This window comes from Gobio gobio, assembly GCF_949357685.1.
Source record: "Gobio gobio genome assembly, chromosome: 21".
Lineage (NCBI taxonomy): Eukaryota > Metazoa > Chordata > Actinopteri > Cypriniformes > Gobionidae > Gobio > Gobio gobio.
The window spans coordinates 37,966,638-37,992,570 of NC_137117.1; the positions used below are offsets into that span (position 1 = coordinate 37,966,638).

General features: G+C 38.7%; 2 protein-coding genes across 7 annotated transcripts in view; one reads left to right on the forward strand and one right to left on the reverse strand.

Annotated features, from left to right (window-relative positions):
* Nucleotides 1-17,700, forward strand: part of hdac7a (histone deacetylase 7a) — a 118,829-nt gene extending 101,129 nt beyond the window's left edge. For all 6 annotated transcript variants that reach the window (XM_079802918.1, XM_079802920.1, XM_079802922.1 and 3 more), the window contains 9 exons: nt 774-829; nt 2,849-2,936; nt 4,332-4,451; nt 4,673-4,770; nt 9,485-9,603; nt 9,736-9,869; nt 10,067-10,148; nt 13,156-13,294; nt 14,328-17,700. In XM_079802918.1, the coding sequence (XP_079659044.1) occupies nt 774-829; nt 2,849-2,936; nt 4,332-4,451; nt 4,673-4,770; nt 9,485-9,603; nt 9,736-9,869; nt 10,067-10,148; nt 13,156-13,294; nt 14,328-14,370 (879 nt within the window). In that variant the 3' untranslated portion in view covers nt 14,371-17,700. The remainder of the gene's footprint in view (nt 1-773; nt 830-2,848; nt 2,937-4,331; nt 4,452-4,672; nt 4,771-9,484; nt 9,604-9,735; nt 9,870-10,066; nt 10,149-13,155; nt 13,295-14,327) is intronic.
* Nucleotides 17,701-19,448: 1,748 nt separating this feature from the next.
* Nucleotides 19,449-25,065, reverse strand: twist3. The gene is made up of 2 exons (XM_079802309.1): nt 23,949-25,065; nt 19,449-20,511 (listed from the first exon to the last, which is right to left on the reverse strand). The coding sequence occupies exon 1, from the start codon at nt 24,831-24,833 to the stop codon at nt 24,216-24,218; it is 618 nt and encodes a 205-aa protein (XP_079658435.1). The 5' UTR covers nt 24,834-25,065; the 3' UTR covers nt 19,449-20,511; nt 23,949-24,215.
* Nucleotides 25,066-25,933: the final 868 nt, after the last annotated feature.

The window sequence follows — 25,933 nt, forward strand, 5'->3', positions numbered from 1 at the left end:
GTGATTAAATACAGTTTTTTTTCATTCATGCTACACTGCAACTTGCTAGAAAAAGTAGCTTGTTGCTATTTTGATTCACTACTTTGCGTAAAAATGATCCACTCATGCTACTGAAAAATGTAGTTAGTTGCATAGTTAGCTACACATCAACACTGGCTGTTCGCTTATAAAAATGTAAAATTATGCGTGTTCACGTTGCATCAGAAGTACCATAATTACAAGTTGACAAGCCTGAGATTATGCTCTGAGATAATTACTTCCTTAAAGCTCCACAGTGAAATACTTTACATTAATTAACCCCTCGCAAAGCGCTGAAGAACAAAGAAATCACACCGAGCAACACTGGCTATGATAAACAGAAATGTACCTTTGCTGCTGGCATTTTGTAAAAGATTACGTCTATTTGCTGTAATTCCGACATGACGTGAATGCATCTTCAGTCAACGCTCTTGGATCATGTGTCAACCAATCAGAATCAAGTCCTCGTTTCCTTTCAGATAGCCTTTGCAATTACCGTTGCTTCAAATAAAAATGAACCAAGTAGCAAACCGAACTGATTAAGACGTGGAAAACTGTAACGACCATGAGGGAGCGGTTCAATCGCTCGAGTCCCCTGCTGGTAATTAAACTTAATGAAGGTTATAGGGGATGTTTCAGGGAAATGGCTTTATTGCTGCAACTCAAAGTTGTGGAAGGTTTGTGAAAACATCGTTTCTGTGCGAGAGGCGACTGGTAAATGTGCAGTTAATGACATGTTGGTTTCAATGTTTCAGAACGGCTTTGCTGTGGTTAGGCCACCAGGACATCACGCAGACCCGTCAAACCCCATGTAAGTCTGGCTCTTACATACAGAAACTTCTCTGTACATTGCTTGAGTTTGTTTAAAGTCGGCATGAAGCAGAAGTTGCGAAACCGCTTCTCCAACAAGAACAAATGTAGGGCGGGGCTTGGTTTTGTCCATGGGGGATTGATTGGATGGTTGTGGTTTGCTATTGGTGGATCTCATGTGAGTGACAGCAGGTTGCCCCGCCCACGTCATCGGAGAAGAGAAGAGAAGAGAGGTCGTTTCAAGAGGGAAGGGAAGTTATTCTGATTAAAGATTACAAGTGCACATGAATTGAAAAAAATAATAATGATTTGCACAAATACAATAAATACCGCAATGTCTATTTGCATCAAGTGCAAATAGCGCGCCTTGTTGCCAAGCGCTAGTCACACTAGCAGGGCCACACAACAATTAAAATATAAGCGTGTATTTCAACGTCTTCAGTTGCGTATTCAATAGAGTGTAAGGCCCTGTCAAGACGAACGCGGGTATTTTCAAAACTGCACCGTTTTCTTTGCGGTTTGGCCGTTCGTCCACACGCAAACGCAGTATCCGGACACTGAAACCGAGCTTTTTTGAAAACTCCTGCCAGGGTGAACATTTTTAGAAACTCCGGTTGCAGTGTTGTCGTGTGGACAGGGGAGATTTTGGCTTGTTGCGTCAGAACCAGAACCGGCAATAAGAATTTTCCAGGCTTCTGATTGGCCAACATGGCTTTACGGTTAGGGTTATATTGCCACCTGTTGGTTTGGCATACTCTTGACAGCGCTTCATGGCCTGTTTTGCGTTTTCATCTGGATGCGTTTTTTTTTTTTTTTTCACGGAGGAGGGAAAACCTGTGTTCGTGTGGACTAGGCCTAAGGCTCATGGAACTTGGCTTTGACGCGATTGACAAGGGTTCGAATCCGCCTTTTGCCAAGCTCGCTCTTCTCTCTTTTCCCGTCACATATCACATCGGAAAGGCATTTACTTTCAATAAAAATGCAGAAAATGTTCTATAAAGTGCCTAACGAAATATTTAATACTAATAAAAGTATTTATTGGGTAGGGTTAGGGGTAGGTGTCCATTTAATAATTTGAATAAATATAATCATTTACATTCTGTTATTATTGCATCCTGTTTATGTGTAACAATACTGAGGTGCAAATAGTATGTATCTGTCAAAATAAAGAAAAGATGGCATCTAATTACTATTTACACATATACGAACTGCTACTTTTACATGGTGTAAATAGAATATATCACTTTTTGCTCTTGTTGTATATAGCCGCTGCCAATAAATACTGCTATATTCCATAAAAAATAAGAATTGCCAATTTTGATTTAATGGTGATTTAAAGACTTATATGTCTTATAGTGTAATTTGTCCTTGTCTGCTTTCCACTGTCTTACTCTAAAAGTTCTTCAAATAATAGAAGTGCTTAAAATGATAATAATAAATATGTGGATGCTTGGTAATGTACTGTATGTCGTGCATGTGAGTTTGGGTTTATTTATTGCGGTCGCGAGTGAAATTCTTCTTCCTGTACATGTGCGTTGATGGCATATTTGGAGTGTTGTGTTTGTCTGTCGTGGGTGTTGCACATGTGCACTCTGTCACCTCGCGTTCGGCGTGTGTGTTGCAGCGTCAGCACGCCTGTCTGTGTGTGTGGATATTTATGGCTTGATAATGAAGGTTTGGAGGGAGCGGGAGGAAAGACGCTGATTTATTTCAGCAGTTATTACCCTGCTGAGTTTGCTCTTTCCAAATTTCTCAGCGTTTCACCTCGCTCCCTTACTTCCCAGCGCATATCTAATCCTCTGCTTGAAGTTTCCACGTTTATTATTTGTGAATATTTAAATGCTTTTAGATTACCTCAAGACGTTATTATCTTTCAATCATTTTTCTCTAACAACAGAACTGCGGCAGATCCACTGAGTTCAGTTGCGTGAGAAAAAGTTGTTTGCGTACTGCTACACAGTTGTGTTGCTGCTTTGGCATTTAATGTGGGAGACCTCACTTATCTCTTTCTCTCTCTTAGGGGTTTTTGTTTCTTCAACTCTGTGGCGATCGCTGCTAAGCAGCTCCAGCAGAAACTCAGTGCCAGTAAAATCCTCATCGTTGACTGGGTGAGAGCTCTTGATTCAGCGAATGCAAATTCTGTCCAAAACCAATAAACCAATCATTATTTTCATGCTATGTCAAATATCTGATATGATGGCTGATTAAATATATACTAATATATCTATACTATCCCTTCTGTAAAAATTAAAACCAGCCATATGTAATGTACTGGATGAAACATAAAGAACAATTTATTTAAGTTAAATATCCACATTACATACAGTAAACAATAGCTGATAAAAAAAAAAAAGGCTAATATTGTCTTATTACGATACATCACCAATATACACCAAAAAAGTCACTGTTTGGCTTTAAATAGGCAAATGCTTAAGAGTCTATGATTGGATCATTATTGCAGTGATTATGATGTTTCTATCATGTGATATGTTTGGCAACAGTTCTTCTAACCCTAATTGATGGAGTGTGTAGCTTTTGTCAAGATTCATCGGCTCAAACTGTGAAAGAATGAAGAATCATTTCCACACATGAATCAGCTCCTCTGAGTCCAGACCTTACATTCATTGAGAGTCTTTGGGATGTGCTGGAGGAGACTTTACAGAGTGCTGGACTCTTGCATTGGCAATACAAGATCTTGACCAAACATTGATGCTCTTCTTGATGGAACTAACACCCAAAAAAAATTTCCATCAAGAAATAAATGTAGTTAAATGCTTTTGGCCCGGCAGTGTAATAAACTATATATAGTTGGCTATCAACGCAAGTTGATTACTGCAGTAATTCTATAATTATTCTGGGATATTTGAATGAAACTTAATTAAAAATATTGTTGTCGAATGAACTGATTTGCACCTGATCCAAACTTTTAAATAATATAGTTGACTAATATTGGCTAACAGACCAAATGGATTGAGTTTATCAATCATTCAATCAAATTACATCCAGATTTTGGTCTTTTTTGGGCCAAAAACAAAAGTAATTTTCGCAAAAGTTCCTAGCTATTGGCGGAAGTACCCAGATTTTGGCGTGCTCGCACCACAGGAACTAGGAAAAATTTTAGTTCTAGGAACTCCTTTTGGGGGAACTAAACTAGCTCCTACTTCAGAGTCAGGTCTAACCCAGCACAATAGGAACTACCAGTGATGTAAGTGTACTCTGATTGGCCGAACGCACGTGAAACAGCAGTACCCGCCATTTAAAAAAAACACGTCTACACACACAGATTATAGTCTATATATTTACTCCAGAAACAAACTCTACGAATGTGGAAAACAGTGATAGAAGGACCTCTCAACCAAACTACAAATAAAATAAAATACCAACCAATAAAATGTTAAAGTTAAGCATCTTGATGCTAGCTTTTTTACTCGCTGTAGTGTTACTTTGTGCGCTGAATGTAAATGATTATGTAACCTGATTATTTTTCGCCATCAATCATTTAGGACGTTCACCATGGCAATGGCACCCAGGAAATCTTCTACAATGACCCCAGCGTCCTCTATATCTCCCTCCATCGCTACGATAATGGAAACTTCTTCCCCGGAAGCGGTGGACCGGCAGAGGTCAGTGTGCATCAAGATCATTGATTACCATAACAGCAAATACAAAACCCCCGATATTCTTATTTATTAATCACTAAAGGTTCACAGAACCCTCACTGACTCGAGGATTTCAACGCGTCACAGTTGTGTTCCAAACCAGAACTACTTGTATCATTGCCTTTAGCACTAAAGGATCACAGTGATTGGTGTTTAACAGCAGTGCCCTGTCTGATTGGTCCCAGGTGGGTTCTGGTGCCGGTGAGGGTTTCAACGTTAATGTGGCATGGACCGGTGGACTGGATCCTCCCATGGGCGACGCAGAGTACCTGGCTGCCTTCAGGTGATACTTTCGTTATTTTATATTCTCAACTAACTCAGGGGAACACTTCAACTGGGACAGTATTCCTTGGAAATATGTTCATATATAAACCATGACATATTCGAATATATGGATCAGTTTTCACATAAATAAATTAATTTGGACATTGGAAGACACCATGATTATATAAAGTGATATATTTGTTGACTTGGATTAGGGGAAGGAGCAGTAGTATCATACATTGAAAATGCGGCAATCAAAAAAAAAATGTTGGAGTCCAAAACAGTGCTGTTTAATTTGCATATTTCTAACAATTTAGCATTGTTCCCTTATGTTTTTTGGTGTGCTAATATTAAGTAACAGTAGCTGCGTTTACATGGACACTAATAATCCGATTGTACTCAGACTACTAGCACAGTTGGAATAAAAAAGTCACATGTAACAATAAGAACGAATTGGCCAAATCCGATTGAAATTTAATTTGGATTGTAAGGGGTGGTTTAAACCTTTTCTAATCGGCTCGAGAGAACATGTAAACACTTGATCGGATTGAAAACCGAAACTGGAAAGTACTGCGCGTGTACAATGACGTAGAAATGGCGCAGTGACGTATGACATACGGAACGAGCTGCTGTTGATGTTGAATGAAGTGTCATAAATGACTGTTGTGTCATTTCTAAAATTGTCCTTCCACTCGTCGTCTGTGAAGTGGAGCAGGACAACGTCCCACTAGTCCTTGTTTTAGACATTCATCCACAGACGCCTTGTTTTGCGCACAGGAATGGGCGTTTTTACTGCTTGATTAATATAAGCAGCACAGAACAAGGTTTCATGTGCTCATTGTCTCCTAATCAAGATACATATAGATAGATACATATTGTCTGCTCTTTAAAGGCACAATATGTAAGATTTTTGGATTTGGATAAAATATCCAAAAACCACTAGAACAATGTTATATATTTTGTTGACTTGTGTACTTACATTATCCCAAATGTTTAAATCCAGAGAAAGAAGCAATTTTTTTATCCAGTGTTACCTGTGTTACCCTCGATTTCCAGTTTTATTTTGTAGAAACCATGGAAACACCAAAGACACTTTAATATATGATGTGTTTTATTAGACAGGTGAGCAACTGTTTGGATTCATTCATCGACAGAAAACGAATCATTGCTCAACACAGTTAGTCTTATTGATCAAATCTCGTTCTCTTGATTTACCGCGAGTACCATGTTTTACCGTGCCTAATAGCCATCTAGCTCACTGCAGTGTGAACAAGAGTCTCATAGTAGCATTATAACATAACTTTCAACGCCCTCAAGTAATGTATCTAAGATGATAGAACAGTCCAGGCGTCATCAAGCTACGCCTTTTGTTTTGAAAAAGCAACCTCTAGTGGCGAAAACTTACATATTGTGTGTTTAAAACAAAGAAAAGAAGCAATTTAGGAGAATAGTATGCACAAACAGTGGGGAATCTGTATATTCGTGCAGTCAATCAATTCTGATTTGAAGCTTGTGGCATATCAACCCGATCACTTTATTTAGTGTTCATGTAAACATTACGTTCGGATTCATCGTTCGGAATGAATTAATTCCGATTGAAACAAAAGGTGTCCATGTAAATGTAGTGAATGACTGAAAACACTTGCTGCGTCCGAATTGAATACTTCCCTACTATATAGTATGCGTAAAACGGTACACCAAAGGAGTAGTATGTCCGAATACATAGTATTCGAAAAACAGTAGGCGAAATATACCCGGATGACCTACTACTTCCACCAAGGTTCTGGAGTGAGCATCTGATGGACACTATTTTAAGAGGATTTAAGTCACGTGGCAATGACAACATGGCAGATGTAGTACTTCTGGATTACATTCACATTCATACTATATAGAACATACTTTTTTAATGGCAAAGTACCTCAAATGTAGTACCTACTCAGTGTGTGATTTTGGACGCACCAACCGTCCTTGGAGTAAGCAGATGTTAAGTGTTGTGTGAAGGGCACAGTGGTGTTGGGGAACCCAGAAACTTTAACCACAGCTACACCACCATCCACTTTATATGTCTTGTTAAGTCTTACATGGCCCGATCATCATGAGGTCAGAGTTCAGGATGAAGCATTTGATCTTCTGTCATGAGTTTTTTTGGCCAAGAACCAGGTCCTCTTCCTACGGGCGTCCTTCATATTGCATCGGTTTCTCTTCTTTGTTCTCGTGCACTAGCATTTGCACTGAGAACTTTGAGAATTTGAATCATGTTGTGGACACAAAACAGGACTACCCCCTTCTTGCGTCTGCCAACCTGTATCAGTCAAGGTGTTTATTGTAGTCTGAAACACTTGCAGGGCTTCAAATGATTTCCAGCTTTTTCATTGCGTTGGGATCAAACTCAGGCTTGGCCACTTCCACATGCAACTAAATTGCCGCCGGTGGGTGGTTTTATTAAATGTTTTTAGCATTTTTTTGAAGGAAGCCTGCTTCGGGTTTTTGGTTTTGGTCCAGGGAGGCATTGCTAACCACACTCTAACCAGGATCCCTGTGTGAAAGTGGGTGGGCGTCTACAAAAGACCTTTAAGATCTTCAGGACCGAACGTTTTTGCCTCTAACCAGCCTGTCTCTCCTTGACTTCCTGTGTCTTATACACTCTTTCTCGTCCTTTTATTGGTCTTTAATGAATGCTGCGCTCTCTCTCTTTCTCTTTCCCTCCACCCAAACTAAAATTGTTCCTCTCCACACAGGGGAGCGTGGGTAGTTTTATTGGTCTAGAGGGGAGGCGGAGTTGGTAACAACGGTGAGGGTAGGAGGAGGGGGGGGGGGGGGGGGGAGTAGTGGAGGATCCTGGGTAATTAAGGCAAATGGCTCCCAGATGCCGGGCTGTCAGTGACGTGAGGAGAACGACAAGCTCCAAATGGGAACCAGATGCAGCGGCGGTCGCTTTGAACTCGCCGGTGATGCGCTCAAGAGGCGAAATCGCTGGCAGGGCTGGCGTCCTCCGTGCGCAAGAAAGAGGGAGACGAGGAAAACGAGGAAGGAAGAGAGAGCGAGGCGGTTATTAACAAAACCTAATTCAAGCACTTTAGTCATTGGGATTGTCACGCTGTGCTTTGGCCAGCTTAATTTTTGTAGAATTTGTCAACTTTAACAGGAACGCCACTGGACTCTTTTCTTCTTTTCAGTCGTTTGGCCAAATAGTTTCTCTCATGTAACATATTTCTGTGAAGGCTTTGATCAGAACTGATGTAAAACTGACAAATACACCCAAAAGAATAAATAAATAAGAATAATAGTCATCTGGAACAATTATTAATAATAACTGTAAGTATGTATTGAGCATTAGTGTCTGTTGTAATATTTATATTGCCAGTGTTTCATTAAAAATATAATATTTGTCTTGCCTCGGAAGACCCATTAAAGGTATGCGTCACCCAAAAATGAAAATGCAAATGAATGTACTCGCCCCCTACTCTTTTGTGGAACAAAAAAAGGAGATGTTTTGAAGAATGTAGCTGGTTGCTCTTCCATGTAATTACAATGGCCACCGAAGCTTTCAAGCTTCAAATAAGATCCAAAAGCATCATAAATGCAGCCCATATGACTCATGCACTGTATTCCAAGTCTTCTGAAGCCAGGAATGGACTGAAATTTAATTTGTTATTCACTGACAATCTTGACTTCTGCCTTGGCTTTTGTTGCCGTGTTCATAAGAGTGAAGTGAGAATGAATCTTTTTGAGTTGGATCTTTAAATGAATCGGTAGCTCCAGGTTCACAAAAGCGGGGATTTGTTTATGATTCGGTTTTGAGTTTAGGTTATCAAGTGAAGATTGTACATTAATAATATCTTCTATTTTACTAATGAAGGATAGTCATTTGGGTAGTCAATGGAGTAAATTATGAGAGAATTGTACATTTTTGGTGAACTAACCATTTATCCTTTAAATGCATGAATGTTTCGCCAATCATTCTTACGTATTCGGGTCTTTAGTGACCCGGATCTATTTCTAACACGGATGGATCTCTACCTGTCATGATAATATAAAACTCTCCTGATATTAGAGTAACAATTACAGAAGAATAAAATAAAGCATTCTTTGTTATCTTTCAGAGCTTGTAAGGGTTTAGTTTGAGCAGATGTTTTATACCATCATCACTGTCCTCGTCAGAGCTCATTTCAGTTCATTCAGCATCTGCCTCATTCACCATCTCAAACATATTCTCAAAACTATAATTTTCAACATCAATATTTAGATCTCTGACAGCTTCTTCAGCAGATCCACCATCAGTGACAGTCACAGTAATATTTGACTGCGTTCAGTTCTTGCTCTGCAGTAAATCTCTGAGACATTTCAAGTTTTGCTGTTGATTCTTCCTATTCTTTTGTTTTCTGCCTGCGGTAACTATGAGTGAAACGTCACTTCATCATTGTGTGTGTCAGACATTGCCACCTTGTGGAATAAAGGTGAACTGCACTTATTCAGTCATCAAAGATTCAATTATTGTTGTGCAGAAAAAATATACTTACACTGTTACACACCTCGGGTCATTAGAGACCCTATACAATTTTTATAAAAATGTTGTTATTGTTTATAATGAATGAATTAAGGAATACTAAAAAAGTTGTACGTCTAACTTTAATTAGGAGGCGGGTAGTAAATGATTTTCAGGGTCACTAAAGACCCGAGGTATGTGTTTAAGGGTTAACTGAACGTTGTCTATGTTTTGTTATGATGTTTAGGACGGTGGTGATGCCCATTGCTCAGGAGTTTTCCCCAGACATGGTGTTGGTCTCTTCAGGGTTTGATGCCGCAGAAGGACATCCCTCTCCTTTAGGAGGATACAAAGTCACAGCTAAATGTAGGATATTTCTGCCCTTGATATATTGCCTTACAAATGATGAATATGAATACTTCAAATTCATTTATATAAGTCTCAGAAAAAGCTTGCGTTTGGACTGTGATGGTAATGCTATTATTGGTCTCTCTGCAGGTTTCGGGATTTTGACTCGGCAGCTGATGACGTTAGCAGGAGGACACGTGGTTCTAGCATTAGAGGGAGGTCACGACCTCACAGCCATATGTGATGCTTCTGAGGCCTGTGTCAGCGCTCTGCTGGGGCTGGAGGTTAGATTTCATGCATGATCCATCCAAATACTTTATAACACATGTATTATACCTGTTATGCCATTGCCGTTAACAAATACTGAGCAGTCGTGTTATGTAAGGGTGTTAACATGACTTTTCTGGCAAAGTCTTGTATGACGTGCTCTTTGTTTTAAAGGAAAAACAAAAACACAGTTTTTCATCTGGTTTTCTGTTAGGAGCCTCTTCCTGAGTCGACTCTGCTGCAGACGCCCAATGCCAACGGAGTGCTTTCACTGCAGAGAGTTCTGCAAATACAGAGTGAGTGTCTCTCGCTGCTCTCGTCCCAGTCTGCCTCTAATTATCCTGAAATGCACTGGCTTCCTGGTAGCACACATTTGTTTAATTCTTTGTAATTAATTATAATCATGATCATCGTTGTTTCACCACATGGTTCCAGCTCTGCCAAAATATTCCAATAAAAACAACGGTATGGGACACACTACGTGGCGTACCCTACCTCTCTCACGCTTTCTGTGGGCTATTGCGATTGATTGATTGTCAGCCTGCAGTCAACATGCAGTTGTCATTCACATTTTCAAACTGGTATGACTTTCTTTCTTCAGTTGAACACAATGGAAATCTTTTGCAGAATGTCTGAGCTGCTCTTTTGATATGCTCGGAAGTGTACCGTGATTCACACAGTCAAGCTCCAATAAGGACAAACAGAGAGTGTCCTTGTTGGCTGAGGCTATTTACACTACACTGATGTCTGGTTGGGACAGACAAAATTACGGAAGATGCTGTATTGTCAACAGTAGCAATAGTGTAGGGGTAAGGCGTGGCAGAATTTTTTTTAACGCAAATCGGCACGAGTTCGAATCCGCCTTTTGCCGAACTCGCTCTACTCCCTTTTCCCATAACATATCACATCGGAAATGCTTTTATTTTCAATAAGAATGAAGAAAATATTCGAAAAGTATAAATAACGTGTGTTTAATAACAGTATTTATTGGTTAGGGTTAGGGGTAGGAAGGGCTTTATTGTCCCAATAAGGCAGCATCCATTTAATAATTTTAATAAATAAAATAATTTACACTCTTATTGCATACCTTTTTAACATACAACAACACTGAGGTGCAAATATCATCTGCCGCTATTTATAAGTATATAGCATATAACTACTATTTCAAAGAAAATACTGCTGTTTTTACAAAGTGTAAATAAATCAAGCGTAGCGTCAGTTCTGGCAAGTCACGTTAGTCAAGCTTGCATCAGCTGACGGTCAGCTGATCACAACTACCTATAGGAATACGACGTCTATCACAGCACACATATATAAGCTCCTTCAGTACTATCAGCAGCTATTGCATTTCTCCAGATCTCATTTACCCCCCTCCATCCCCAGCTCCTCCTCCCGTCCAGTCAGCATTTGGTATTCTAATTCCCCCTGAATCAGACTAAATTCACAAATTATTTTGTACATTTAATATAGACATTAATGATATCTGCAATACATTCTGTTAGTTCTGTTCTGTTTACCCTAAGTGGGGTTATTGCTGCATGGATGCGCAGGGAGTTCTTGCCCAGAACAGAACCATACCGCCAATCCAAACTGTATGCTAATAGTCAATCAATCATCTTTGACGATAGCGGTCCTGACAGAAATTCTATTGCTGTTTAAACTAAGTGTACCGCTATGTGTACTTAGCTGCTGCTTTATTTTAAATGTAGCCTATATCAGTGTTGGGTGTAATTCATCGCCAAGTAATTGCTTTCATTTAATTACTTTATCCCAATGAAAAAGTAAAGGGATTACTCTGTAATTTATGTAAAAAATATATATTATAAATAAATATATATATAAATATTTATGTAATTGCACTTTTCAACAGACTATTCAACAATTCTATATAAAACCCTAGTGGATTAAAGGGTTAGTTCACCCAAAAATGTAAATTCTGTCATTAATTCCTCACCCTCATGTCGAACGGAACACAAATCGGATATTTTTGATGAAATCTGAGAGCTCTCTGAACCAGTGTGTCGTGGTGTTCACGTAAACTGCGTCGTCCTATAATGAGCCGGCGTTCTGACGTAGAACCCGGAAGCACTGCACTGTTTAGACTACGTCAGCAGTGTAGGAGACAGACATGGAAGAGGAAATTGTTGAATAAATTCATTTAATTACATATTTTTTGCACACAAAAAGTATTCTTGTCGCTTCATAACATTAAGATTAAACCACTGGAGTCACATGGACTATTTTAATGATGTCTTTACTGCCTTTCTGGGTGTTGCTGTCTATGTGGCGTTAGAAAGCTATCTGATTTCATCAAAAATATCATAATTTGTGTTCCGAAGATGAACGAAGGTCTTACAGGTTTGAAACGACATGAGGGGGAGTAAATAATGACATAATTTTTCATTATTGGGTGAACTATCCCTTTAAATATCAACATTTTGTATCAAATGTTACAATGTAGCTGTTTTAAATGTAACCTCCCTTTGAATACTTAAGAATAATTGAAGAATAATTTATGCAATTTTAATTTATTTATTTATTTGAAAGAATTAAAAGAGCCGTTTCATGTCTATCCTTGTTTTGTTCAACTGGTCGAGGTTGATATGGGATTTAGAAAGTAATGCAATACTTTTTTGAGAGTAAAGTACAGTAATCTTATTACACTGTTGAAGAGGTCATTAGTAGCTAGTAATTAATTACTTTTTTAGAGTAACTTACCTATATGTGTATATTCTGAGGTCATACAATATCTTTGTTTGAGGAACCGACCAAAAAATCTGCCATAGACCTCTAATGTCACGGAAGCTCAACCATACTTGATGCGCATGAACAAACCTGCAAGTCAAGCAAGCTTGTTTTAGCTTCTGTTTACTATATTTGATGTGCTCTATGTATGTATATGTGAATAAAAGCCTAAATTAAATCTGTCCATCAAAGTTTTGGTTGTATGAACTTTCAGTGGAGGGTCAGAAATCTTTAAGACAAAAAATGAGCGTACGTGAATGATGACAGCATTTTAATGTTTGGGTGGACTAACCCTTTAAATTCCAGTCTTTTCTTCACATAAAGAACATGTCGTGTGTACTATTTTGCAGGTACTTTTTTTTGGTTTCATTTTATGGAAATGAGCAGCTTTGACATTCCACAAAATATCTTTTTTTGTGATTCACTTTTAAAAGAAACGCATACAGCTTTGGAATCACATGTGGAAGAGTAAATAGTATTTCTGAGTGAACTATTCCTTTAATTGTTTGATGCCAGTAGTGCTGTCTGTTAACAGTGAAGTCTCTTGCTCTGTCTCAGGTCAGTATTGGTCATCACTCAAGCCGTTGGCAAGCACAGTGGGCATGTCATTTCTGGGTGCCCAGAGGAAAGACTGTGAGGAAACAGACACAGTGAATGCGATGGCGTCCCTCTCTGTGGGGGTCTTGACCAGCAAAAGGTGCGTTCTGATGAAGACATTTTTCGATAAACGTGATTAACACAATTTGTCTCTATAGTGCTCAATCCTCCTCTGTACACAATTTGTTTGGTAAATTACAGTGTGACCAGGGTTATTATCATTATCTAGAACTATTAAAACATTTTAATTTAAATAATTCTATTGAAATAAAGCTGAGTGATAGTACTAATAAGTGCTGGGCAATCGATTAATCGCATCCAAAATAAAGGTTTGTGTTTACATAATATATGTGTGTGTGCGCTATTATGTATATATAAATACACACTCCTTCATGTATATATTAAAGAAATATTTGCTTGTATATTCTGTATATATATTTATATAATTTATCTTATATATATATATATATAAATATTAGCGCTGGGAAAAATGTAATGTGATTAATCGCATCCAAAATAAAAGTTTGCATGTACTGTGTGTGTGTACTGTGTGTATAATTATTATGTATATATAAATACACACACATTCATGTATATATAAAGAAAAATATGTTCTATTTTTATAAAATATATATTTATATACCAGATAAATTATATATACAGTTTGCAAATATTTCTTAAATATATACATGAAGGAGTGTGTATTTATATATACATAATAGTGTACACACACATATATTATGTAAACACAAACTTTTATTTTGGATGCGATTAATTGTGATTAATCGATTGTCCAGCACTAGTAATAATAAAAAAAATAACCTAATAAAATGGCATCTTATTCAAAATATTATTAAAAACTATAATAGTATATAAATACTACTGAAATACATGGGGTGTGACAACCACATTCTACAATCGAATGTACTCGTGTAAAGCCAAATTGTCTTACAAGATTTTGTTTTTGCAGGCAAATCCAAACTAATTCATACTAATGTTTCAAGGGTGCCCAGTTCCCTTTTTATCTCTTGTGGGCTTCACTGCTGTAGAAAATTATGTTTTCGATTCATTCTTAGGCATAAAAAACCATATGGTAATTGTTTGATGCTAAACATAGACCTGATGTTTTACAGCCTTGCGGATGAACCCATGGAGCACGATGAAGACTCCCTTTAAACCAGGTCTTTACTCGTCTGAAAAACTGTCCAGTACCAAATGGCGCTCCACATCATGTGAACGAGCCGTGCCTCAGACCAGCAGTGCCTCAGGGGGCGTGGCTTCCTCATCAAGGCCCCTCCCCCAAGACACCACCTCAACACTGACCACCAGCGCAGCGCGGCGCGGCTAAGCTAACAACCCGCAGCTACAGTTCGGCTGCGGCTCTGGGATCCACATTATCGTCTCCATTCAAGAACCACACAAACAATCACACTAGAACGCTCAAGGCTGCATTCGTGCGTCGGTGTGTTTTTTTGAACATTCACTAAAAGGACACGCTGGCAAATATTCACCTCTGGTGCCTCAAAAGAGACTTTTTACTTTAGCTGGAGATCCGGAACCAGATTTGTGGGAACGATTGAGGATTATTTAACCTTTTTTAAAGGCAGCCCACTTTACTACCCCTGACAAGAGAACTATTGAAGTGTTGAGAGAAAATGAGGGGTTTCCTTGCACCTGGCAACCACAAAGTGGCTCCACTCTATGATGTCATTACCTTTAACCAATTTAACCACTAAAGAAGAAGAAGAAGACGACGAAATAACGATCTCGACAACTGTGGGTTTTATAAATCTTCGTTTTTTTTTTTGCACTGTGCATTCCATAATGTGAACCGTGAAATTTTCCAAACCTCTGGGAAAAGAAAGATCTAATTCTGTCTCTAGTTTTACGCTTAACATTCTTTCTTTTCTCTTTTTTTTTTGAAAGTGAAGCAAAAAAACAGTTGCATTCTTGTCAAGTTCAGTTGCATTCTACCTGCATTCCCAGCATGAAGGCTGTAAACTTGAAAACTTCAAGATACTTCTTTGTACTGATTCTGTGTATCTGATTTAATGTTACGCCTCATGTTTTTAAAGGCCAGAGGGACAAACCACCTATTAGCAAGTTTATTGCACACACCCATCCAAAACACACACACGTATGTGTCCATATTTCTGTGCACGCAAGCACACGTCGCACCCATATGACCACTGTACATTTAAATAATATCATGGACACAGGAAGTGCTTACACTTTCCCTAGACTAACTATAACGCAAAGTAGATCAGTCTCTCTTTAGACCAAACTAATATGATTTTTATATGTGTGTGTGTGTGTATCTATCAGTCATATATTTTGTCTGTTCTGTATTTACAACCAAACCTCAATTGACAAGCAAAAAACGCAAAACGACATTTGAATGGGCTCTCGAAGCCACTTTAATAATCAATTTTCTGTATTTCTCATTGATCGTAGTTGTTTTGGACAAGGGAAATAACCAGCCTTTTAACCTGTGGACGAGCTGTTTCTAAAGTCGGTGCGCATTTAATGATTTTCTTTCATTGCTGTGCACTATTTTACGAGGGATGCATTGTTTTTGGATGGCGTTCTGTTTTCCACAGCCTGCACATAGATGTCTAATTCACACCAGTTGTGTGGATGAACTTTATAGTGATATTAAATATGTCTCTCAGCCGCTGGGATTCACATTCAATGAACCGAAGTTAACGTCCCACAAACGGACAGACCTCTTCAAGTGCTGTGCCACTCATCAGCACACTCTGCTTCAAAAAACATCTCACTTATTTAGCCTTTCTAAACGAATGTTGTCGGATACATTCTAGTTGCGTAATCCTGACGGGTCAGACCGCCGAGAATAATGTGCTGGAGGTTATCATCCACATGCTGTATCAATATCTCACAGTTAAAGGGATAGTTCACCCAAAAATGAAAATTAGCCCATGATTTACTCACCCTCAAGCCATCCTAGGTGTATATGACATTATTCTTTCAGACGAAATGTCCTGGCTAATCCAAGCTTTATAATGGCAGTGAATGGGAACCCAAAATTTGAAACCCAAAAAAGTGCATGCATCCATTATAAAAGTGCTCCACATGGCTCCAAGGGGTTAATAAAGGCCTTCTGAAGCGAATCAATAGGTTTTTGTAAGACAAATATCCATATTTAACCATATTATAAAGCGTAGAAGAGCCAGGGCGTTATTTAATATAACTCGTCTGATAGAAGAAAGTCATATACACCTAGGATGACTTGAGAGTGAGTAAATCATGGGATAATTTTTATTTTTGTGTGAACTATCCCTTCAAAGTGTGCTGTCTAGATTGTCGGTTGTTGGGACGTTACATTTGACTAGTAGCACAGTTCATGGTGCTTGTTTGACTTTCGTGTTGTGCTTTTTGGATTGATGAACGCCCCTACGGCTCAATTTCAAGTGTCGAATAGTACCGTTATTCAGCATGACTTAGATGACAATGACCAAATCTCATCTTTTTGAGTCTGCACAATCCTTTACCTCTGTATTTACGACCAAATACAGCGTTAGCATGCGTTCACTACAAGAAGCAATCGTGACCTTACAAATTGCTGTTATTTCGAACGAGGCATTCCTATACAGATACCTGCCCGACCAACGAGTCTTTTCTTCCTCCCTCTTTTGCCTTGTACCAAACCACTGTGGATAGTTATGCGTTCGTATGATTCCATGTATATAGTACCATCCTCCCATTCATCGATGTATTGTGTTCATTTGGCTGAGGTTCTCATGAAGACCCTGGGTAGCCTTTGCCCATCAGACCCCCATGAAGACTGTTGTAGAGCAGATGCAGACGTTCACCCATTAATGAAGTCGTAGCTAATCTCTCTGAACTAGCGGCGATCTTGCTGCATATTTATAGTACTTCAAACAGTGCACTTGCATACCAAAACACACCAGTTCACCTTCAGAAAATCCTAAATTCGACAGCACTTAGTGACAGTGTCGACAGTGACTACAAACAGATCTTGACATTCCGTTGCAGTTTGGACACTGATATGCGTCTTATATACAGCTATATTTTAGGGGTGTATTTTTACAATAGCTTTGTGCATTTGTACTGTTTCGATATACCTCTCAAAGCGCTTGTATTCTCTTGTCTCTCCGAACCCTTTATGAAGTAAAAATGGAGAGCGTGTGCTGTTGTCTTCACTCCTGTAAAAGCAAACCAGCGCCGTCTTAATTCTTCTATCATTCATTCCCCCTTCGCCTTGTTGTATGGACAATGTAAATAGTTACCTACGACCAAAAGACTTCACCTATGTGCCTTGAAGTACTTCGTCTGTCGACCCCACTAACTGGATCTGTTTAACAAAGATTAACAGAAATGATGTTTTCGAATCTTCCTGTGCTTAACGATTCCCTTGTTTATTTCTGATTTCTTTTATTTCTTCTGTGTATAGAAAAGAATGTCTATTTTGTACTGTTTCTATCTTCCTAATTAAAATGGAAAGCATTTTTTCGTTTGCCTGAATTTCGTTCGCCTTTGTCATTTTTGTTTGTAAATGCTGGTGCTAAAATGTCTGAACGTCAAACACCAGTGAACTGAATCTAATGTGTCACATGTGCACATCCATATGTTTTCTATTATTTGTCAAAAATTCACTCATCTACAGCTTGATCTCTTTATTATTTCAACATAGCATTGCCATTGCAAAAATAAGTGCTATGGTAACTACAATGCCCGCATTCTCCACCAAAATAAAGCTGTTGTTAAAAAAATCAATTCTCACTATGAACTAGTTGCTTATTACCATGCATATTACTAGGATATTGGCTTATTAAGCACATATTAATGCCTTATTCTGCATCCCTTAAAGGTATAGTTCACATAAAATGAAAATTACCCCATGTCATCAAGCCATCCTAGGTGGATATGACATTCTTCTTTCAGACGAATACGTAAAAAAAATGTCCTGGCTCTTTCTAAGCTTTATAATGGCAGTGAATGGGAGCCCAAAATTTGAAGCCCAAAAAAGTGCATCCATCCATCGTAAAAGTGCTCCACACGGCTCCGGGGTTTAATAAAGGCCTTCTGAAGTGAACCGATGGGTTTGCGTGAGAAAAATATCCATATTTAACATGTTATATCCATATATTACGTGTTATATATGGATATAAGGCGGACCGCCTTCTGTATTCAACTTAGAGGAAAAAGCGTAACTGGCGCGACGATAACGTCAGACGTAGCGTAAACGTTTTGAACTGCGAGAGGCTTTACACTTTCTTCTAAAGTTGAATACAGAAGGCGGTCTTTATAAAGAGATATTTACTTTATTTAAATATGTATATGTTTCTTACACAAACCCATCGATTCGCTTCAGAAAGCCTTTACTAACCCCCCGGAGCCGTGTGGAGCACTTTTATAATGTATTGATGCACTTTTTTGGGCTTCAAATTTTGGGCTCCCATTCACTGCCATTATAAAGCTTGGATTAGCCAGGACATGTTTAATATAACTGGCCCCACTTTATATTAGGTTGCCTTAACTACAATGTACTTACATCAAAAAATAAGTACAATGTACTTACTGTGTTCAAATTGTATTGCAAAACACTTTTGCTGATATTGAGGTGGGATACGGGTAGAGTTAGGGACAGGTGTGGTGGTATGGGTTAGTTTAAGGGTAGGGTTAGGTGTAAGTGTCAACTGTGTAATTACAAATGTAACTACAGAAATGAATTAAAGATGTAATTACATGCAGGTATTTTTTAAAATGTAAGTACAATGTAAAAAAATGTATGTAAACAATAAGTGCATTGTATCAAATGATTAATTAAATTGTTAGTACATAGTAGGTAAGGCCACCTAATATAAAGTGGGTCCATATAACTCTGATTGTGCTCGCCTGAAAGAAGAATGTCATATACCTAGGATGGTTTCAGGGTGAGTAAATTGATTGAACTATCCCTTTAATCCTACCTAATACCTAAACTTAACAACTACCCCAGACAGCAGCCTAGTGTCGGCCGGGCCAAATCAGGATACATGTGGATCTGGGCCGACACTAGGCTGCTGTCTGGGACCTTACTAACTGTTAATAAGCAGTAATTAGGAGTTTATTGAGGCAAAAGTCATAGTTAATAGTTAGAATTGGACCCTAATCTAAAGTGTGACCCCAAAAACTTACACTGAAAGCATCTTATACTATTTAAAGGAGATGCCATGCAGTCTTTTAACATTAACTATGGTGGTGCCATGATGAATTTTGATAAAAGAATGAACCAGTACAATTGTTTATTGCACATGCACACAACCAAAGAAATGTGAAGCCACTGGATCGTCCATAGATCCGCAGTAGTTCATCTGGTCACTGGTTTCTTCTATCGTAACAAGTTTCGGCTTCTGCTTTAGTTTGCGCCACTATGGCAGTGTGTTTTGCACTTAGCTTCAAACATACATCTTGTAATTGCCTTACCTAATTACACATACTAAACAGCAGAACATGGCACTTTTGTGGTGAGGCGGTCTGTCTTATTTCTTGCCAACCAGACATATATTTATTGAAGCCTCAAACTAAAAAGGACAATGCCAAGTTTATGTGCAGACCACGTTTAGCCAGCATTTTATTCTAATTAAGTCATTAGCAGTGTCTGTCTGACTGGATCCTAAAGAAACCGAACTAGCAGAACAGCAACACCTTGATCTGTCGCTTAAAGTTTCTGTCGTTATTTGATTGAATTATTCTTCAAAATAGCTTTTGTTGTGCTGAGAGGGATTAACACACGTAACTGTCAGATAACTCTCGTACTTTTATGCATTTGCTATTCACCAAGTCGTCATATTGTAGAATTAATCTTACAGCTTTATTTTTTGAATATGCGTAACAACCTTTATACATTTAGACCTGGTATATACCATGACAAAATTGTTACACCGTCACAAAGCAATAATGTTGGCTAATATACAGCATAAATGACAAGCGCAACAACTCTGGAACGATGGGATCTGTATATCAGAGAATATATTGAGTCTATGTAGCAGGCTAAGGCTAGCTATACATGTAGAGTCCTTATGACAGTCAATGTCTGCCTCTGTGTGTCCATACAGTCAAAGTCAACGAACGCCGATCTCAAATCAGCACTCTGCCACTGAATCAGAGTCGTGTGGAATTGTCTGAGCGATCTTTAGTTTAGATTCGTTTTTGGTCACCAGACCACCGCTGGTGTCCGTTCCTTTTGAGGGTCTTTTTTTTTTTTTGCATGTCGTTGTATAGCTCCATTGGAAGAAGGGAAAGATTGTTGGCTTGATGTTGCAGCATGATGTTCTCTGGGATAGTGGGATACTGTTGAGACAGACAGAAGGGGAGAAGATGTTAGAAATTTGCTTTTATAGTCAAAATCATTACGTAATGCATTTAAAAATGTATAATGAATATAGTCATTTGAATGCATGTATGGTGCTATATACGCCATTTAAAATAATTTGACATTTTGCTTATTTTATATTTTGATCATTATTATGCATGCAGCTGCAACGTTTAGGAGATGTTTTTGTTTGGATCGGTGCAACTTCACAAACAGCTTTATTTAAATTGCCCAATCGGTTTTGCTGGAATCTGCATGTCATCACAGCCTAAAGCGAAGGACTCATTCCCATGAGCACCGGCAAACATGTTGACTCATCTCGTATAAATGAAGGACATTGCTAAAGTAATACAGCGTGTGGTGAATATGACAAGTCCAAGTAAACCACAACCCAAAATAAGTCCTGACAAAGAGACGTAGTTACTTTGTTTCCATTAACAGCACAGATATTGTTCCACAGATCAAGATCGGATGACTTAAAAAAAACAAAAACAATGCAAGATTAAATTAAATATTCATAAAAGAAGATGCATTTTTATTGAATAAGATTGTGATAATGGCCTGGCCTGAATTAGAAAACGGAATCTCAAGTATCTTTTTGTTATTTTGGTTTGTTTTTTAGAAATTCCATTGTGGCTAAAGTCTTTGTAAAAGGGCATGGCATGCTGACCATTATTAATCTTAAAATGGACACACTTTTAACATAATAATATTAATAATAATAATTTATTAGAAGAGAAAGGGTCCATGTATTGATTAATGCACCTTTTATAGTTACAGTTGGAGACGTAAAGTTTATTTACATCTATTTTATTTTTAAAGTATAACATTTTTGGTCATTTAAATGCATTATAATGTATACAATGTTTAAAAAGAAATTGCCTTAAATTTTTAAGTACAATCAATTTGGATATTTAAGTCATTTCAACTTAAATGACATTAAAGATGAATCTTGTATAACTTGTTGAAAGTTGCATAACTTATTTCGATGAGTTAAAGCATGTTCTCATAACTTATTTCTCATATTTTTATTTACAATGCAGAAAACACTGCACCTTTCTGTTGGGTTAATCTCTATACATCCCATGCCTGTTTTTTTGTTAAGTATTTAAGTTCATTTGAATACAGCTACAAATAACGGTGAGTTGTTTCAGCTCCGTTTCACAGATTTCTGCATATTTCCCCCCAAATTCAGTGCAGAAAATGTGAAAAATGTGTGTAGATTTAGTCAGGACCTGGGCACAGCTAAGCGTTGGCACGTTGCTGCAGAATATCTTTGTTTCAGATGGGGTTTACAGAGGGATTTTACCATCCTGAAATTACACACAGCCATGCAGATAAAATATTTCCAAACTCTGTGTGCAGTGCCCAAAAATCTATAGTATCGTATGGCTCAAATGGGTACAAAGTCACTAAAATCTTCCTCGTCATATACATTAACATCAAACTGATGTATATCGGCGAACTGAATTAGTGTGCGTATTTGTGTGTGTTGTATGGGATGTATCTCTCATACACACACACACTGATAGACACACACCTCTGTAACACCCCACAACTGTTTCCAATCATTAGGTTCCTGCATGTCTAGGCCCGGTCGCCTCTGATTGCACGACACTGGATACGAGATCCCGTGAAGGGCTGAGGGAGGGCGATTTACACCCGTGGGCTAAAGGAGAGTCCTCTCCACCTTTCCCTGCTTCCTGTTCACTCACTTTTCTTTTCCTTTAATGATTTTTCTTTGTTCCCCGTTATCTTTAACAGCAACACATGGCCCCTGGTTCTCAGTCTCGAGAGCCCAGAGGAAAATATTGCGAATAAGTGCACTTTTATATTAATTACATGATAATTACATTGTTATTACTATGTACTAACATATTAGTTACACATGAATTTAGTTATAAATCCAAAAATGTATCTGATTGACCAGAACAGAATTATGAAGAATTAAAAAAAAAAATCTGTTGTGGTTAAAAAAAGATACTTGCAGTATATTTAAATGTACTGGTGGTTAAGACAATACATATAACACCACAAGCGCCAGTAGGCCTGTGTATGACCAGCGAAATATCAGGAGATGAATGTTGTAGCACTTAGATACACCTGATTCATCAGTGTTTAGAATAAACATGCAATAATTTTGTCTCTAATAATAAGAATAATATCTGTTTTTCTGACAAGACGTGTTGTGGTCAAACAATAAGTGTACATTTTAGAATCTTGGAATTCTAAAATTCCAAGAAAAGTTTCATATTCGTGCATAAAGTTTCATATTCATGCTGTATTCTCAAAACGGCTAATATCTCACATATTCTTGAGACAATGTGTGTATGTTTTATTTAATTTTAGACATGGGTTTTGAATGATTAATTTGTCGTTCGTTCTTTTATATTTAAACAAATCGACAAATGTTCAGAGTCTTATTAAAGTCTATTCGTCCAAATCTGAAATTGTAAACACTTAGCCCATTTTAAATGAGTACAACATTTAGTACAGATTATTGGTGCAAAGAATTATTATAATGGAGAAAAAAGCATTAATACCCAACATATTGTAAAACACGATTATCTTAAGAGTAATCTGTGTCTTGTCTATGTTGTTGTTTTTCTGTGGTTATGATTCATAAACCTTTTCCAGGTAAAAAATATAAAAATGTATAAAAATAAAATAAACACACAATCAATTTGCTTGGAATGTTCGCAGATCTTTAACCAGATTTGCAGTCTATTATACGGTCAAGATAAAATGAGATATACATTTATAAATGTGAAGTCTATTGAATTTGCGGTGTACATATGATTCTGAAACTGGTTAACTGTATATTAGATCAATAGCATCAGTTCAGCGGGTGAGAGCTACTCCAGCTGGTTACAGGTCCAGCCACAAAAATGGGCTCTGTTTTGTTCAGTTTCAGTGCTGGCCAAGCCACAATAAAGGCCGTGAGGCAGTTAGAACAAACCCCCTAAGAAAACCTTTCATGATAATGCCCTTAAAATGATAACTTATAGGTTCTTATATTAATATTAAAGTAATATCTTAGGAGGCTTGGGAGCAGAGCTTCCCGATCAGCGCCATTTGATGCTGGGTAAAGTACAGGGACTGTCTGTATCTATTTGTACTGAGATTATGCACGCTATAGTCTTTGCAGAATGAATTCAATGACCGTTTAACTGTTTTGGGTGCATATATGATTATACATGATTCCACATAAACCATAAATTCGCCAAACGCTTGTTATGTATGCAGTAAAATAAACCCAACAGGTCCGTGATCAATGAGCAAGCCATTTTCTTGTTTGCGAGAGAGCGTAAACTTGTAGACCATCAACTCGGACATAAATCAGAACCATGTGCTCATATCAGCTATCATATTTCATTAATAACACTTAATTTTACAGACTTGAGGTCTGACATACCTGTATTGGGTCGCTCTGAGAAAACATGAAAGATCTGTGGTGGAAGGTCAGAGGTCAGCTTTAGGCGGGGTCAGGTCATGGCAGCAGGAGTCAAATGGCCGTTGATGGTGAAGTTGAAGCCGTAGCTAGTTGATAGACAGCAATGGGTTTAATAATCAGAGTCACTTTCTCTCGGGCAGAATGCAGGTTCAGAGTTCAGCGGCTGGTTGGAACTGGAGTTTCGTAGGGCTGTAGGGTCGGTAGACAGGATTAGGAACAGATGAACGTCTAGTGAGTGGCGGACATGGACCAAGCACCCTCCATCCTCCAAACGGAGAAGGCGTAGCTCAGCCTCTCGTGGGCCAGGTAGTTACAGCTGGCCAGCTTGGCGTCCATCTCATCGCTCTGGAGAACCTGATAGAGAAAGTCGATGTATCTCGAAGCCAGTTTGAGGATCTGAATCTTGCTCAGTTTGTCCGAAGGCAGTGTGGGGATGATCTTCCGCAGCGAGGCAAAAGCGTCGTTTAGGGACTGCGTGCGCTGCCGTTCCCGGACGTTTGCGATCACCCGTTGCGTGTGCAGGTCCTCGAATGGTTGCCCGGGCACAGGTGACAACGCGCTCACGGTGGGCACTAGGGAGGCTGAAGAGTTTGACGAGGAGGAGGGGGAATTCCTCTTGGGCCGCTTAGGGCCAGAGGGAGCGAGCGTAGACGGGCCCTCCAGTGGCGTTTTGTCGTCCGGTGGTAGGGGGCCACCAGGCTCTTTCTTGGGACCCGTCAGCCGCTTCCGAGGACCAGTCGGTGGTGCAACAACGACGGGGCACTTGTTGGGGCGACGCTCTTGCTCCTCTTCACTGGGTAGGACCCCACCCTCGGGAAAGTCGCCACAAGACTGTTCCTCTCGCATGACGGTCCGTCGTCCTTCACTTGTCAATCCCGTGCTTCTGTCCTATATCGTTTCACTTGTGGCCTGTTTTTTTTTTTTTTCCTTTTGACGGAGAGCAATTTGAAGGGAAAGCAAAATGAATCAAAGCAAAAAGCGTGTAAGAAGGTCCCGGATTATATGGCCATTCATCTGGGCACGTAAAAATCTGTCTCCGCAGTGTGTCATGTAGCTGTAGGTCAGTTCTTGAAACCTCAAATCACTATCTGGTTGTCAGGTCTTTTATAAAGGCCAGTGGCTAAGTCTTCGAAAAGCCCTACCTACTTTGATCAGCGATTGGCTGAGAGGTGGATTGGTTGAGGGGTGGAGCCGCTCAAAGGAAACAGGAAGGCGATGTACGCCGTGATTGGAGGACAGAGCCTTAAGGAGGGGGCTCGATCTAAGGTAGTGGCAAAGACTCTGCTGTAGAGTTGTCTTGAAATTGTCTGAAGCATATTGGTTCCAGATTTCTCCCAAAACAAGCCTCTAGTCCATACACACCCCCTCCACCACTGCACCAACACCCCACACCTCCTCTTTTTCCCCAGCACAGCCTAAAGACAGACAATAGGAAGGAGCTGAGAAGCAGGCTTGCTGTTTCACATGCTGTTTCATGCTGTCTCTCTGTTGACTTTATGGCATGGCGAGGTTTTCAAGGGTAAACTGAACTTTATTTTGGACATGCTGAGTGTCTATGCATGCCATATTTGTCTATGCTAACAAGAACGTTTCTCTATATAATGTTTTGCATTGTAACATTTTAAAAGGTGGTCAGACCATGATTAAAAAAACTACTTTTAACCACTCAATGCTGTATGTTATCTGTGTATATCAGACAACAAAGTGAATTCGGTCATGAATTAAACTGTTAAACATCAACACGAACCCTAACGCTAAAAATAATTAATTGTTTTGAGTAGGACAAACTTAAATTAAACAAGTTAGTACAGTCAAATTAACTTTTATGAGTATTTAGCACTTTCTTTTTCTTTCGAGTTCACAGAAACGATATCTTTTAAGTAAACTGAACTGTTTCATTGTTTTGAGTTTTATGAAATTATATCTTTTAATTTAGACAAACTTAA